Source organism: Abramis brama (assembly GCF_963993115.1).
Source record: "Abramis brama genome assembly, chromosome: 5".
Lineage (NCBI taxonomy): Eukaryota > Metazoa > Chordata > Actinopteri > Cypriniformes > Leuciscidae > Abramis > Abramis brama.
In genome coordinates this window covers 12066886-12082607 of record NC_139967.1, presented here as the reverse complement: position 1 = coordinate 12082607, position 15722 = coordinate 12066886, and the positions used below count along the sequence as shown (strand labels likewise).

Genomic DNA, 15722 nt, shown 5'->3' with positions numbered 1-15722 from the left:
AACGTTTTCCACTTCTTCACATGTTTTAAATCGCATAACTAAAAACCTCTGAAGTTTTTCTGGTCTTGAAATTGTCTCCGAATCTTTGCAAATGAGGGGAAGACTTGGGTGGACGACTCAGTCATTTAAAAAAAAAAAAAATAGTTTTTTTTTTTTTTTTTTTAACACCCCGTCATCATTCATATTCATTATTTGAAAAAATAATTAATATTCTGCCTAATATCTTCGCTCGTGAGAACAATAGTCATGCAGGTTCGACCGAATGTTCTAGCCCTTTAATAAGAATTGATGTATCTCTCAGCACGTGGACTTTAGGGCGTGGTCATGTGGAAGTAAACGAATAGGATTGCACAGAGCCGTTCTGTTCTAGACGTACACGTCCACGCACGCTGCGTTCGACCCTCCCTCATCAAGGATTTGCACTTTGTTAAGAAAACGTTGGTCTCTTATGACCCAAGTGCACACACGTTGTTCTAGTAAAGTAAACTGACGATGCCAACGCAAAGTGTACTTGTCCGAGATCCCTCTTTTCTTGCGAGGGTACTGCAGCAATACCTGAGTTTGTTAAAGCAATATCCAATCATCACCAAATCGGTTACGAGGTCAGTTTACATCTTTGTTAAAGCTAGTTGGCTAGCTGTATTTCGGGGAGTTAAGTTACTAATATTACCATGCTGACAGCCAAGTTTGCATTATCGTATCGCTATCTTAGTTAAACCACTAACAAATCATCATACATTCAAACATTACACACTGATCATATAATATCAATACTCGATCTACATTGACGAATTCTGCTTGCGGTGATATCAGACAAGTACAATTTATTTATTTATTTTACTATTTTGCTCAAAACAGTACAACATATAGGCCTATTACCAGTCGTTTACTTTTTGTTATTTCACAAAAATCGTAAAAGCAGTTTTTTCCTTAGTCTCGGAATGTCTTTTTAGTATTGATAATGATTTTCACTGTAACTGTTAGTTACAATTTCTTCTGGTTGGTAAATTTACACCTAACTTACTGTATGAAGATGAAATGTCCCTAATATAAGATAATGATACTTAATAATTTATAATTTTTTTATAGTTATTATTAATATAACAACAGTGAAATGTGAGGTCAGTTTTATTTTATATAAAATATTTTTAAAACAAGTTAATCACTAAAAACGATAAATAAATAAAAACTTAATTAAATAAACAAAAGCTTTGTAGCAAAATATCCGTTTACTTTATCCATTACTTTTTTTTTATGTAAGCTTAAGCCATGAGGGACTTTGCAATAAGTCTTTTTCCATTGGTTGTTTGGAGGGTGGGGCAATCAAGTCCTGTCAAAAGTAACCAAACACAAAAAGACAAGTGTCTTCTTCATTAGATACAAGACCATTTGGGTACAATGATACAATGGTTGTTTTGTCCTTTCTTACAGTGGCATTCTGTCTGCTTTGGGAAATCTTCTGTCTCAAGCTTTGGAGTACAGGAAGCACAGCAAAGAAAATAGCCCAAAAAAGAAAATCAACGTTCTGGGACCTGTACACTTTGCAATTTATGGGTAGAATGATTTTTTGAATGAGTTAATTCAATTTGATTGCATATACGTCACAGTACACATTTAAGTCGTTTTACAAAAGGATTAAATATTTAATATCAGAAATGATGAGTTATAAATGTTTAAAATGTCTCTTTGATTTTTTCAGACTTTTTTTCACAGGTCCACTCAGTCATTACTTCTACCAGCTCCTGGAGGTGCTTTTGCCAACCACTGTCCCATACTGCCTTATCAAGCGCCTTCTGCTGGAACGGCTCATATTCGCCCCGGCTTTCCTCTTGCTCTTCTATGTGGTTATGAATGCTTTGGAGGTAATGTTTCATAACTGAACTTCCTTGTGACATTAATCAAAGTTTCTATTTCATTGGACTGAAAATATGTTTTCTTAGAGTGCTTTTTCTTATATTACCTTTCATGTAGTGTGTAATATAGCTGTTTGTGAATGTAAAAGGTCTGCAAAGTTCAAAGACCAAAGTGCATGACAAATGGAGTAATTGTCTCTGAAAAGAAAGAACTGATTCTGTTCTGCCTATATGTAGTTTTGTAACAGATTTGCCTAATTCCAGCCTTGGTCTTCATCGGCTGTCTGCAAACAACGTCTACTTTGACCCTCAAACACTGTAGTTGTAGCTGAGGCCTGGAAGAGTTTGGTTTGTGTTGTCGACATGTCGAGAAGACGCTGTTTTCTGCGCTGCGGAAGCAAATCCACTTTGCGTGCACTTCCAAAGGATGAGGATGTGAAGAGTTAGTAAAACCAAGAACATTGTTACTGTTTGCTTCACTGTAAGTGCTGAGGAAGCCTCCAAAGATGTAATGTTAATGAAAGTTTAGTTTCCGACGCACGCTCTAAGCGGTGGACCAATCACAACAGACTGGGCCATCTGACCAATCAGAGCAGAGTAGGCTTTCTGAAAGGAGGGGTTTAGAGAGATCAAATCTTTTATGAACCATTTCAGAAAAAAGTTTTTGACCTTGAATGCATGTTAAACTGTTGTAGCATAATAGGGGCACTTTAAATACAGCACAACAATGCGTTTTAGGACATATTTCTGCATTTGTTTACACTTACTTCATTTTCTGGACATACCTCTATATGCAGCTTTGTTGTTGTTACTGTTGTTGACACATTGTTTTACCATTTAATGAGAAGTTGGTAGTAATATAGGTGGAGGATGGATGAAGCAAGCATGTGATTTTCATAATGTTGTGGAGCGTAAGGGAACAGGACTGGTTGTCACTCATAGATCACGCAGCAATCTTTTCATTAAAAGCAGATCTTATGTGAGCCGTCCTTCATGATACTCAACTTTGACCAGAATATAGAGTATAGCTGCTGGTCAATGAACTTCATCTGTTTGCTGATCTACAGTGTTCAGTCTCTCAGCTCACGGGGTGGTTCTGATTAGTGTTGTTGACAGAGGCTTTGATTTCTCTGTGAATCTACATAAGGCCAAAAGTCAACAAAGTACAACATTGATTCAGTTTTTTGTTTTTTTTGTTTAAAGGGATTTGATTTTCCAAAAGAGCTGCCAGTGTCGCACCACCTGATATGTCTGCGCTAATTACAATTGACATCTAACTAATATATTGTAATACAGAACTTTTTTTCCCTGTTTTACCTTGTGCTTGAAGATTTACTGGGTCAAGACACCATTAAACAAATAAAAGGCTAATAGAGAATTTTTATTGAGTACAAAAACAAATCAAAACAAGAGACATTAGGGAAGAATGTTCTTTGTATTTGGAAACTCGTTTCTTCCTTGAAACAAAGTAGCTTTTCATGGCTCAACAGGTGTTAATGCCCATTCATCATTTTTTTATCAGTCTGACTGTCCTTCAAGGTTACAGTATCTTGTACAATTAGCAAACACACACACACATCCGGAGACATGCACAAGGAAGAGAATATGCAGATAAACACAAGTTAAAATAAATCTAAAAGTTAGGGTTAGGGTGAGCTTGTTTCCGCCACAGAATAAAAAATAAAATAAGTAATTGTGACTTTTTATCTCACAATTCTGACTTTTTTTCTTGTAGTTGGGAGTTTATATCTTACCATTCTAATAAAAAAGTCAGAATTGAGATATAAATTTGCAATTCTGACTTTTTTCCTGTAATTGCAAGGAAAATGATGTTATTTCTCACAATTTTGAGTTTATATCTTGTAATTCTGAGTTTAAAAAAGTCAGAATTGCGAGTTTATATCTTTACAAAAGAAAGATTTTCTCAGAATTGCGAGATATAAAGATTTTTATATCTCTGAGAAAGAATTGTGAGATAAAAAGTGTCTATTTTTTTATTCTGTGGCGGAAACAAGCTTTCATTTTACAGCTACTATAATGTGCACTAAACTTATTTTATCTTATATTTCTAATTCATGAGATATTCTGTTTATGGTGGCACAATATCCTTGTGATCCTGAAAATAATGAAAATTAGATCTTTGCAGGGCAAGACAATCACAGATGTTCAAAAGAAAATTAAAGCAAGTTACTGGCCTGCAATGAAGATGAACTGGAAGGTTTGGACCCCGTTTCAGTTTATCAACATCAACTATATACCCGTACAGGTAAGCACAAGAGCATGACACCATTCCCTCTCCTTCAGATTGATCTCTGATTCATTATCTCACTTTCGTTTCCTTTACTCTTTTCACAGTTTCGAGTGCTGTTTGCCAACCTGGTTGCCCTGTTCTGGTATGCCTATCTAGCCTCTGTTAGGAAATGAAACCACAAACCCAGTTAAAGTGAGCCTAGGTTGGTTTAAGATGAATCCAGTTTGTGCATTTAAAGGACTAATGTGTAGCACTGTTTTTAATATCCTCCAGAACAACTGACAGGGAATATTGGTCGTCTTCTGTAAAATAACTGTAATGTAGATCAATATTGAGATTTTACTGCTACTTCCATTGACTGTTATTGAATTATTGCCCTGAATTGAATATTTTTAGAAAAAATCTGTCGCGAGATTTATTATGATCATACTGTCTTTCTGCTTGTGGAGGCACATGATGTCAGCATTTTGATTGTGTTGTATTTGATTAATTAAAAAAACAAAAAAAACATTGATTACAAACAAATTTTTGCATTTACTAATACTATTATTATCTTCACTCTTTACATAAATAGCAGTGACCTTGCTAATATGTTTTGTATACTTGTATAGCCCTGCAAACGAAGTTGCCTCACTCTCAAACACACTATCAGTTTGTGATTGTTATGAAACTCGCCCCCACACCGAGTTTCCTTTTCAGTGATTATTCAGCGACTTTCTGTTTCCATACTTCAGAAAACCTGTGAGCATGACAGGCCATAAACATGACGTAGGGCACAAACATCTGGGTGTGTTCAGGGCTTTAATAAACATGCACGAGAATTGCGTCATAGTGGAATTTTGTAGATTGAACCAATTTCAAATAGTGTACAGTATGGACAGATCTTTGTTCTTTAATGCTTTTATTATTATATAACATTTGTGTAATATGCATTAGCCTAAATATGCAATTATACGATGTAATTTCCTTGTTCAAATAATGCTCATGTTGACTTCATTTGTTGCCACAAAGTGCTATCAAGTGCAGTGCAGTTTACTTGTGGATATTCAACATCACGAAAATGTGTTTCGTTGACAGCTTCTTACACAACCTTAATTTTCCATTCTGCTTGTGATGAGTGAATCATTGGAAAGATATGGTATTTCCCATTGTCATGTGACGAGGGAAACCCAGATAAGCCGAAACATGCCATATAAAGCAACCACGCCCAGTCCAAATGTGCACAACAGCGTGCCAATCTGTTTCAATCACTTTCCATTCATCATTTGTCTTATAATTGTTATGTATGGTTTCTGGAGAAATGTGATAAGTTTGTATTAAAAAGAAAGGCAATGATGTGACAATGAAAAATATACTTTAACTTTGTTCAGATGTAACTTTGTTCTTTTATGCAATTCCAAGAATGTCTTCCTTAATATTCTACATTATTGGGCCAGAGTGTAAACATCTTATGTTGTGCCTGGCATTGTAATCTAGGTGCAGTATTTGTTTTAAATGTAGCCTACTCTATAGGTTTTTTTTTTTTAAATATAGGATTATTTAAGTGACTCAGCCAGTGCCTCAGCAAACTTACAATGTAGCCTCACTTCTAATCATTTAAAATAAAGAAAAAGAAGTATTAAAACTGGCTAAACTGGCTATTTTCTTATTTTAATTCACCCCCTCAACATTAGATTTTCTTTTTTCTTTGAAGAACGAGGTTTCCGATCTTGGAAAACCTGTCGCCTACCCTAATTGTAAAAGTGTGCTTTTAGACCTAGAAAAGTCCTGTAAAATAATAAAACCTTAAAACTTTTTTTTAAAGGCACACTATGTAACTTTTTTGCTTTAAAAATAGCAAAAATCACTATATCTATGTTATATATATTTTTTAGTTGTGTACATTATCCCGACTGTTTCCAACAACTTTCAAACCAGGAGAAATTTTAATTTAATTCGAAGACACGGACCGTGTCTTTATTTCCGTTTTGTCGCCGTCAATGGCGTCATATCCGCGTTGTCTCTGGTTTCCGCTTGTACTGCCATGGTAACCAGAGCTATGAACCAGAGCCCTCTGATAGTAACCAAAGCGACTGACGTGGACAATGTAGTTCGCAATGTCTATCTGCACGCTGTTCAAACATTATGGACCATGGCAAGCATACTTTGGATAAAAAAGGAGAACTAAAATGAGGATCAATATCAGCGCGGTGTTTTCGAGATGCCGAGAGCTCCCATAGACAGTATATAAACGAGAGCTCCACGTCCGAGACTTTGACTGCTTCTACGTACTTTATTAAACAGGTGAGCACATTTACATAAAACTAATCAATGTTATATAGTTCAACAATGATAAAATGTTAGAATATGATCTGTATGTTATTCTAATGTTGATAGCTTACTGCTAGTCTCATACAGACAAACTAACACATACATTTCAACACATTCAAATGCAGTTTAGTGTGCTAGTGTAATGTTAGACCAAGTGAAACAGCGCTGCGTTACCTCACAAGTTTAATTTGTCTAATAAACTGACCTGTGAGTAGTAATTCTGCGTGTAGTTCGGTAGAATGAAATGTCCATATTCCTTTTATATCCGCGGGAGCTCGCGTCACGTGTGGTCTAGCTGTCTCTTAGCAATTTTATCACAGTCATGATAAAAGCATTGATGTATTCAGTCATCCATAAACATTATTAGATCGGTCGATCGGCTTGACGTTGACGACAAGTTCCATAATTCTTAGCATGTGTTGCGTCATCAAACTACGCCTTTGTTATTGTAAATAGTTTAGCGACCCCTAGAGGAGAAAAAAATCCCATACTGTGCCTTTAAATAAAGAATAGGCTATAGTCTACATTTTTCTAGCTGTGCCAATCTTTAAAATATTTTATTGGGTACTTTTTATTTATTTATTCCTTTTCCAGTAAACCACAAACTTATTGGATGGGGGGGACTATGAATGATGATGTGGACAATGAGAAGCCTTTGGAGTCAAAGAGTTAGAAAACTAATAAGTCGATAAAAACTGAAACTCTGATTGGAAATGTTTAGAGCATTTATTATTTTACTTACGATGCAAAATACAATGAAATATCATTCATACCTACAAAATATACAGTAATAATACAGATAAACACTGGAATTACATGAGTTCATGTACGTCACTATGTAATTACATAGTGACGTTTGTCACACAATCAAAGTTACATCGTCAAGTAGGCGATGTCATATTTACAGCATTTCAATAATTTAACACATAATGACTACGGCGCTGTTTTTGTTCCTTTTTGCACACATTCTAACCGATTAACCTCCTCGGAGACGGAGAGTCATGTGAATGGTGCTTCCAGATGTGATGTCGTAGTCTTGCAACTTCATGGCAGCCTCCAGTTGTCTGCCGTTGTAAATCAGTCGCTGCTGATCCTTGGGGACACTCTCTTTGCGGAAGATCTTAGTCTGGAGCTGATCTACGGTCTCATCAACATCAACTTCATAGGTTTTGGTCTGGCCCTTCTCGTTCCTGACGAACACTTGGAAAGGTGCAGGGTTCGTGATGAGCAGCATCACCACTGAGCCTGAGTGCAACCCGTAACTGCTGAGGCTTCTGGAATCATCCTCAAGGTTGATACGGTGACCGTTGACGATAGAAAGCTTCTGTTTGTGAGGAGGTTCATTGAAGTTCTGAGAAATGAGCTTCTTGAGTTCACCAACTGTGGTATTACCGTCCACCACCAGCCGCTTCACATCTCCGTTCAACAGTTTTACTGTCAGTTCCATTATCTGCCAGGATGAGATCAAATATAAGCATTAGAACTAGGCTACTGCAACATCATATAGCCTACTTATTTAAAAATTCGTTTACAATTTTAATAAATAGTTAAATAGTAGCCTAACATTAAAATATATTTTTTTAAAGATTAGCGTTAAAATTAATGTGCAATATTTGTAGGCAATAATGCGACTTACCGAGCTGGGTTCTGCAAATAGGCTGCTACGGCTTTCGCTGAATTGCTTTCTTGAATAAGTATTGTAAGTCACACTCAAACTATGTGTCTCTGGTCACACTGAGCAGAGGCAAGAATATTTATACAAAGCGTCAACTCATGCTCCGCCTCCGCCTCAATGTTTCGTTTCCGAAAACTTGCTCAGTCACTTTCTGTTTCCATTCTCAACTAATCGCTGACGTAGCCTAATAAGTCCTGAGAAAACATTGATCAACACGATGTTCAGTGATAATAAACAATAGGCTACATATATAAAACACATTTATTACGTTAAATTTAAAAATAACGATTAGGCTATAAAAAATAACATTAAATAAAAAAATAATCGCGTTTGCTTTAGGCTATCCAACATTGTTTGGATCCTAGAACAACTTTCTGGAAAGGTAATGTTTATGTTATAAAAATAAAACCTATATAGCCTAATTATTAAAGAACGTTCTGTGTATGCTATAGGTTCTTTTTAGGTTATTACAAAAACGTATGCAACCGCAGCATTTAGACCTGAAACGGTATAGGGGAACGTTCTGTACGCTATTTGCTGCATGGGAATAGCAGGACTATTTGTTTAATGTGATCTACATAAAAAAAGAGTGCATTGTTTATCAACATATAGTCGTCCTCTTGAGTTTCATTTACGTAACAGGAAAACTGTTCATTGGAATGAGAGGGCATTCCTCATGATCATGTCATACAGCATGCGAAACACCTGTGGTGCACAATAGGCCCACCTAAGAATTTAAGTTGTACTTAAATACAATTTCAATGTCTGTAAATAAGAAAGCTATAAAACGATCTAGAATTTCCATGTTTAATAAATATTCTTTCATAATATGCTTTTCTTTTTTTGTGCCCCCACTTTTTTTCTTTTTTCCTTTTTTTTCTTTCTCTTGGCAAATAATTTTCAATAGATAAATCAGGCTTTTCCATATTATTTTCCTTGTTAACTATTGAACTATAACTTGTAATTGTCTGAAAGTTTGTCTGTCTTTGTATCTTACATTTGTTAAAATTTGCACACACACACACACACAAAAATAAATAAAAATAATCATTTAGGCCCACCTGATGTGACAGTCTTGTATGTGCTTAACAGTCTATTTATAGTGCAGTTTTGTGTTTATTTCCTGGGATAAGTTTTTCTCTAAATGTTCTTAAGTTGCTTTTGATGTCAAAACAGCTACATGCTACAAAACTGAAGTATTAAAGTTTATTTATAAATTATTTTGTTTGGATTATTCAATTTGTATGTGCATGACATTAAAATTTCCTGATTTTAGAAGTGTTTTCATTATAGGCGATTTGTTCCAGAAACAATTTTTGTTATGCTGGTTGGAAGTCTCTTCACATCCTGATAGCAACCACTAAGTTATGTGATCTGAATTTATATGTATATCGTCCGTGGAAGGTGTAGGACCATAAAATGTTTATCCAATCATTGCATTCGGCCCGAATGCAATGGTACGATGTCCTACCTGCCTGTCAATGTATGTATTTCCATTCCTCCACACACACCCGCGCAGACATGACACGTCATCAGCGTCTTCCATGTTATGCAGAGTTAGACAGCCGTCAGTCACAGAGGGCCGTAAACAAACAGCAGCCACCTTTTACAGTTCCTTCTGAACCAAAACAACGAGCTTATGCTGCGTTCTCACCATAACTATTGTAATTTGAAAGAGATGGAAACCCGTGACGTTATACTCGGAGCCAATTGTGACTCAAATGTATGCGTGTCAATAGCAACACTATCAACATATGAAGTGTTGAGTTATGGTCTGAGGACAGATGGTTTTATGGGAAGCAAATGATAATCTAGTCATAATTTTGATCAAATAAAAAGAAAATGAATGTACATTTGTGATCAACTCCTATTCATTTCAAAATGTAAATACATAGACAACTCTATTAATACAATATATTTTACATCCAGTGATCCGTATATGAAAATGATTATTAGTAGGCCTACTACTGTTTTGTGGTTACTCCATAGTAAGTCAATAAAACATGCACAATTCACAGGACTGGTATTAACATTTTATTTACAACATAAAAATATAATGCATGACATTCATAACAACAAATGGTATGGGCCAGCACATATGGCCTTAAACTGACACTGAATAAATAAAAATATGGAATAAGAATAATCCTCTCATACACAATCACATAAATACTTTAAATCACAATTTAATTATTCTAATATCAGACGTTAGGCATATGCACATTTATAGGCTAGAGATAATCTTATCTAGAGGATGATTAAAAGTGTCTTTCAGTAGGATTTTTATATTTTGGCATGTTTAAATCTATAGTCAATAAAACGTTGGATCAGTAATGAATCCTGGTCGCGCGGATCTCCTTCATTAACCTCCTCGGAGACGGAGAGTCATGTGAATGGTGCTTCCAGATGTGATGTCATAGTCTTGCAACTTCATGGCAGCCTCCAGTTGTCTGCCGTTGTAAATCAGTCGCTGCTGATCCTTGGGGACACTCTCTTTGCGGAAGATCTTAGTCTGGAGCTGATCTACGGTCTCATCAACACCAACTTCATAGGTTTTGGTCTGGCCCTTCTCGTTCCTGACGAACACTTGGAAAGGTGCAGGGTTCGTGATGAGCAGCATCACCACTGAGCCTGAGTGCAACCCGTAACTGCTGAGGCTTCTGGAATCATCCTCAAGGTTGATACGGTGACCGTTGACGATAGAAAGCTTCTGTTTGTGAGGAGGTTCATTGAAGTTCTGAAAAATGAGCTTCTTGAGTTCACCAACTGTGGTATTGCCGTTCACCACCAGCCGCTTCACATCTCCGTTCAACAGTTTTACTGTCAGTTCCATTATCTGCCAGGATGAGATCAAATTAGCATTAGAACTACTGCAACATCATAAACTTATTTTAAAATAGAGATTAACGTTAAAATTAATGTGCAATATTTGTAGGCAATAATGCGACTTACCGAGCTGGGTTCTGCAAATAGGCTGCTACTGCTTTCGCTGAATTGCTTTCTTGAATAAGTATTGTAAGGCACACTCAAACTATGCGTCTCTGGTCACACTGAGCAGAGGCATGAATATTTATACAAAGCGTCAACTCATGCTCCGCCTCCGCCTCCGCCTCAATGTTTTGTTTCCGAAAACCTGTAGTCACTTTCTGTTTCCATTCTCACTTAATCGCTGACGTGCCAATAAACAATAGTAGGCTACGATAGGCATGTAGCCTATAAAACACATTTATTCTGTTAAATTTAAAAATAACTTTATTTATTAGGCTATAAAAAAAAAATCGCGTTTGCTTCAGGCTATTCAACATTGTTTGGATCATAGAAGAACTTTCTGGAAAGGAAATGTTTATGGTTATAAAAATAAAACATAATTATTAAAGAACGTTCTGTGTATGCTATAGGTTCTTTTTAGGTTATTACAAAAATGTATGCAACCTCAGCATTTAGACATATGGAAACGGTAAGGGAACGTTCTGTAGGCTATTGCAGCATGGGAATAGCAGGACTATTTGTTTAATGTGATCTACGTTAACAAGTGCATTTTTTATCAACATAGATGTTTCATAAACATAAAAATTATTATTTTAAAAAAATATCAACATAAAAACAGCAGTCTGCTTAAGTTTCATTTCGGCATTAGGAAAACAGATCACTGGAATGAGAAGGCATTCCACATGATCAGGTGACTGGGGGAAATCCAGGTAGCCTAAGTGGAGCACGTCATACAGCATGGGAAACACCTGTGGTGCACATAGGCCCAGGTGACAATCTTGTTTATGTGCTTAACAGTCTATTTATAGTGCAGTTTTGTGTTTATTTCCTGGGATAAGCTTTTCTCTAAATGTTCTTAAGAGGCGTTTGATGTCAAAACAGTTACATGCTACAAAACTGAAGTATTAAAGTTTATTTATTTATACATTTATTTTGGTTGGATTATTCAATTTGTAGAGGTACATGACATTGAAATCTCCTGATTTTAGAAGTGTTTTCATTAGGCGATTTTTTCCAGAAACATTTTTTGTTATGCTGGTTGGAAGTCTCCTCACATCCTGATAGCAATCAGTGATCTGCAGTGTTGGGGGTAACTCATTACAAGTAACTTGAGTTACGTAATCAGATTACTTTTTCAAGTAACTAGTAAAGTAATGCATTACTTTTTCAATTTGCAATAAAATATCTAAGTTACTTTTCCAAATAAGTAACGCTAGTTACTTTTTCACATTTATTGACTGACAGCTCTCCTGTCCCCATGTTGAGAGAAACAAAGTGAGGTGGTGGTGTGTGCGCTGTGTAAACATGATGGTTATTGTAGTTCTAGAGTAGTTCTAGAGTTCTAGAGTATGTGAACTTACTCATCTCACTGCTTAAAATAAATAAAAACAGTAAAATGCAATCTCAGAACTTTACTCAACTTTTATAATTAACTATTAAATTACACAAATATACTTTGTGAATTTAATCTCACTTTATTAATGTCTTTGCTGCTGACCTTCAATGATCTAATTCAACCATACTAATAAGCAAAAAATTACTTTATAAGATTTAGAAATAAGAGTGTTGAACTTCCTTCTCCTGTATATTATTGTTCTTTAATCCAGAACTGCAGCGCAGCTGAAAGGTTAGTTTGAGCGGCACCCTTTACTGTACAAGCGTAAATATACATTTCCTTCAGCCTGAGGGTTATTCAGTTTACTTTTGGTGTGAAAGGGCCTTAACATTAGCCAAAAATATAACTTTTTTGTTGGTCTTGTTATTAAAAAAACAAAAAAGCAAGCCCAGCCCAGGTGAGAAGAAAAAGTAACGTAAAAGTAATGTAACACATTACTTTTAGTAATGTAACACATAACACATTACTTTTCATAAAAAGTAACTAAGTAATGCAATTAGTTACTTTTTGGGGGAGTAACGCAATATTGTAATGCATTACTTTTAAAAGTAATTTTCCCCAACACTGGTGATCTGTATTCATATGTGTTTATATATATATCATCTGTGGAAGGTGTAGGACCATAAAATGTTTGTCTAATCATTGCATTCGGTCCGAATGCAATGGTACGATGTCCTACCTGCATGTCGTCAACGTATGTTTTTTCATACCCTGCATCAGACGTCATCAGCGTGTTTCATGAGCCTATGAAGAGTTAGACAGACGTCAGTCACCGAGGCCGAGCACCGCAACCGAAACTGCAGCCACCTTTTACAGTTCCTCCTGAACCAAAACAACCAGCTTATGCTGCGTTCTCACCATAACTATTGCAATTTGAAAGAGATGGAAACCTGTGACAATATACTCGGAGCGCTTTGTGACTCTAATTTATGTTTTAACGGCAACACTATCAATGTCGAAATGAATCTGCTGCAGTCAGGTGAGACAGGTCAGTGCTCTTTAAGTTGTTTGTTCATTATTATTGTAATGTTATGTGCTTTGAGACATGAGGTAGTTTAACGCCATCTCTCATCTCGTGGCACTTTGCAAACTTTGCTGTGCACGATCGTGTGTTTCGAAGTGTGGCTTTGGAGAGAGTTCTGAAGGGAAGGGACTTGCTATTGCTAGCCGCTCTGAAAATTGCCTACCCTACCTTTAATACCTGACACAGAAGGGGCACACCTGTGACACCCCATAAAAACAATCTTTTTATTTTTAACCACATCTTTCTGTCAAGACAAACTAGTGATACTTTAAAATATAATTATGTATAATGCTGTTTTTCTTACATTTAAAATAGGTTTAACTCTGTATGAAGTACAGAGTTATGGTCTAAGGACAGGAAGTGATAATCTAGTCATATTTTTGTTTAAATAAAAATCAGCTCCTATTCATTTCAAAATGGAAATACATAGACTACTGTATTAATACAATTATTTGATCCAGTGATCCATAATATGAAAGTGTTTGTTTGAAATTGTTAGAAGTAGCCTATGCTGTTTTGTGTTTACCAGTTACTCCATACTAAGTCAATAAAACATGCACAATGCACAGGACTGGTATTTACATTTTATTTACAACATATAAATATAATGCATAACATTCATATAACAACAAAGGGTACAGGCCAGCACATATGGCCTTAAACTAAAACTGTATGAGAAAGGATTATTCTTATTCCATTTTATCAATTTATTCAATCACATAAATACTTTAAATCTTAATTTAAACTAAATATTCTAATATCAGACATGTGAGGCCTATACATATAAGATATAAATAATTTTATATAGAGCGACTAAAAAGTGTCTTTCAGTAGGATTTTTATATTTTGGCATGTTCAATCTTTAGTCAATAAAACGTTGGATCAGTAATGAATCCTGGTCGCGCGGATCTCCTTCATTAACCTCCTCGGAGACGGAGAGTCATGTCAACAGTGCTTCCAGATGTGATGTCGTAGTCTTGCAGCCTCTTTCCAGCCTCCAGTTGTCTGCCGTTGCATTTCAGTAGCTGCTGATCATTGGGGACTCTCTCTTTGCGGAAGATCTTATTCTGGAGCTGATCTACGGTCTCACTGACATCAACATCATAGGTTTTGGTCTGGCCCTTCTCGTTCCTGACGAACACTTGGAAAGGTGGGTTCGTGATGAGCAGCATCACCACTGAGCCTGAGTGCAACCCGTAACTGCTGAGGCTTCTGGAATCATCCTCAAGGTTGATACGGTGACCGTTGACGATAGAAAGCTTCTGTTTGTGAGGAGGTTCATTGAAGTTCTGAGAAATGAGCTGCTTGAGTTCACCAACTGTGGTATTACCGTTCACCACCAGCCGCTTCACATCTCCGTTCAACAGTTTTACTGTCAGTTCCATTATCTGCCAGGATGAGATCAAATTAGCAGTAGAACTACTGCAACATCATAAACTTATTTTAAAATAGAGATTAACGTTAAAATTAATGTGCAATATTTGTAGGCAATAATGCGACTTACCGAGCTGGGTTCTGCAAATAGGCTGCTACGGCTTTCGCTGAATTGCTTTCTTGAATAAGTATTGTAAGGCACACTCAAACTATGCGTCTCTGGTCACAGTGAGCAGAGGCATGAATATTTATACAAAGCGTCAACTCATGCTCCGCCTCCGCCTCAATGTTTTGTTTCCGAAAACCTGTAGTCACTTTCTGTTTCCACTCTCACTTAATCGCTGACGTGCCAATAAACAATAGTAGGCTACAATAGGCATGTATAAAACACATTTATTCTGTTAAATTTAAAAATAACTTTATTTATTAGGCTATAAAAAAATCGCGTTTGCTTCAGGCTATTCAACATTGTTTGGATCATAGAATAACTTTCTGGAAAGGAAATGTTTATGGTTATAAAAATAAAACATAATTATTAAAGAACGTTCTGTGTATGCTATAGGTTCTTTTTAGGTTATTACAAAAATGTATGCAACCTCAGCATTTAGACCTAGGCTATATGGAAACGGCAAGGGAACGTTATGTAGGCTATTGCAGCATGGGAAGAGTCAGGACTATTTGTTTAATGTGATCTACGTTAACAAGTGCATTTTTTATCAACATAGATGTTTCATAAACATAAAAAATATTATTTTTAAAAAATATCAACATAAAAACAGCAGTCTGCTTAAGTTTCATTTCGGCATTAGGAAAACAGATCACTGGAATGAGAAGGCATTCCACATGATCAC

At 36.0% G+C, this 15722-nt stretch overlaps 4 protein-coding genes across 4 annotated transcripts; 1 reads left to right on the top strand and 3 right to left on the bottom strand.

The window, feature by feature from the left end:
• The first annotated feature begins 318 nt into the window (after positions 1 to 318).
• On the top strand, positions 319 to 5731 carry pxmp2 (peroxisomal membrane protein 2). Its single transcript, XM_084114725.1, has 5 exons — positions 319 to 602; positions 1432 to 1554; positions 1700 to 1862; positions 4000 to 4119; positions 4209 to 5731. Exons 1-5 carry the CDS (start codon positions 493 to 495, stop codon positions 4275 to 4277), a joined length of 585 nt encoding a protein of 194 aa, XP_083970851.1. The 5' UTR covers positions 319 to 492; the 3' UTR covers positions 4278 to 5731.
• Positions 5732 to 7117: 1386 nt separating this feature from the next.
• Positions 7118 to 8139, bottom strand: LOC311083294 (uncharacterized protein). Its single transcript, XM_084114737.1, has 2 exons — positions 8051 to 8139; positions 7118 to 7864 (listed from the first exon to the last, which is right to left on the bottom strand). Exon 2 carries the CDS (start codon positions 7859 to 7861, stop codon positions 7391 to 7393), a length of 471 nt encoding a protein of 156 aa, XP_083970863.1. The 5' UTR covers positions 7862 to 7864; positions 8051 to 8139; the 3' UTR covers positions 7118 to 7390.
• A 1971-nt stretch (positions 8140 to 10110) lies between these two features.
• On the bottom strand, positions 10111 to 11130 carry LOC311083296 (uncharacterized protein). Its single transcript, XM_084114739.1, has 2 exons — positions 11042 to 11130; positions 10111 to 10925 (listed from the first exon to the last, which is right to left on the bottom strand). The coding sequence occupies exon 2, from the start codon at positions 10920 to 10922 to the stop codon at positions 10452 to 10454; it is 471 nt and encodes a 156-aa protein (XP_083970865.1). The 5' UTR covers positions 10923 to 10925; positions 11042 to 11130; the 3' UTR covers positions 10111 to 10451.
• A 2940-nt stretch (positions 11131 to 14070) lies between these two features.
• LOC311083298 (ubiquitin-like protein ISG15) lies at positions 14071 to 15086 on the bottom strand. The gene is made up of 2 exons (XM_084114741.1): positions 15002 to 15086; positions 14071 to 14885 (listed from the first exon to the last, which is right to left on the bottom strand). Exon 2 carries the CDS (start codon positions 14880 to 14882, stop codon positions 14415 to 14417), a length of 468 nt encoding a protein of 155 aa, XP_083970867.1. The 5' UTR covers positions 14883 to 14885; positions 15002 to 15086; the 3' UTR covers positions 14071 to 14414.
• Positions 15087 to 15722: the final 636 nt, after the last annotated feature.

Coding starts and splice junctions, on each gene's coding strand:
- pxmp2 (XM_084114725.1), top strand. CDS start 493: ATGCCAACGCAAAGTGTACTTGTCCGAGATCCCTCTTTTCTTGCGAGG. Junction 603..1,431: donor ATCACCAAATCGGTTACGAG/GTCAGTTTACAT, acceptor CCTTTCTTACAG/TGGCATTCTGTCTGCTTTGG. Junction 1,555..1,699: donor GTACACTTTGCAATTTATGG/GTAGAATGATTT, acceptor TGATTTTTTCAG/ACTTTTTTTCACAGGTCCAC.
- LOC311083294 (XM_084114737.1), bottom strand. CDS start 7,861: ATGGAACTGACAGTAAAACTGTTGAACGGAGATGTGAAGCGGCTGGTG.
- LOC311083296 (XM_084114739.1), bottom strand. CDS start 10,922: ATGGAACTGACAGTAAAACTGTTGAACGGAGATGTGAAGCGGCTGGTG.
- LOC311083298 (XM_084114741.1), bottom strand. CDS start 14,882: ATGGAACTGACAGTAAAACTGTTGAACGGAGATGTGAAGCGGCTGGTG.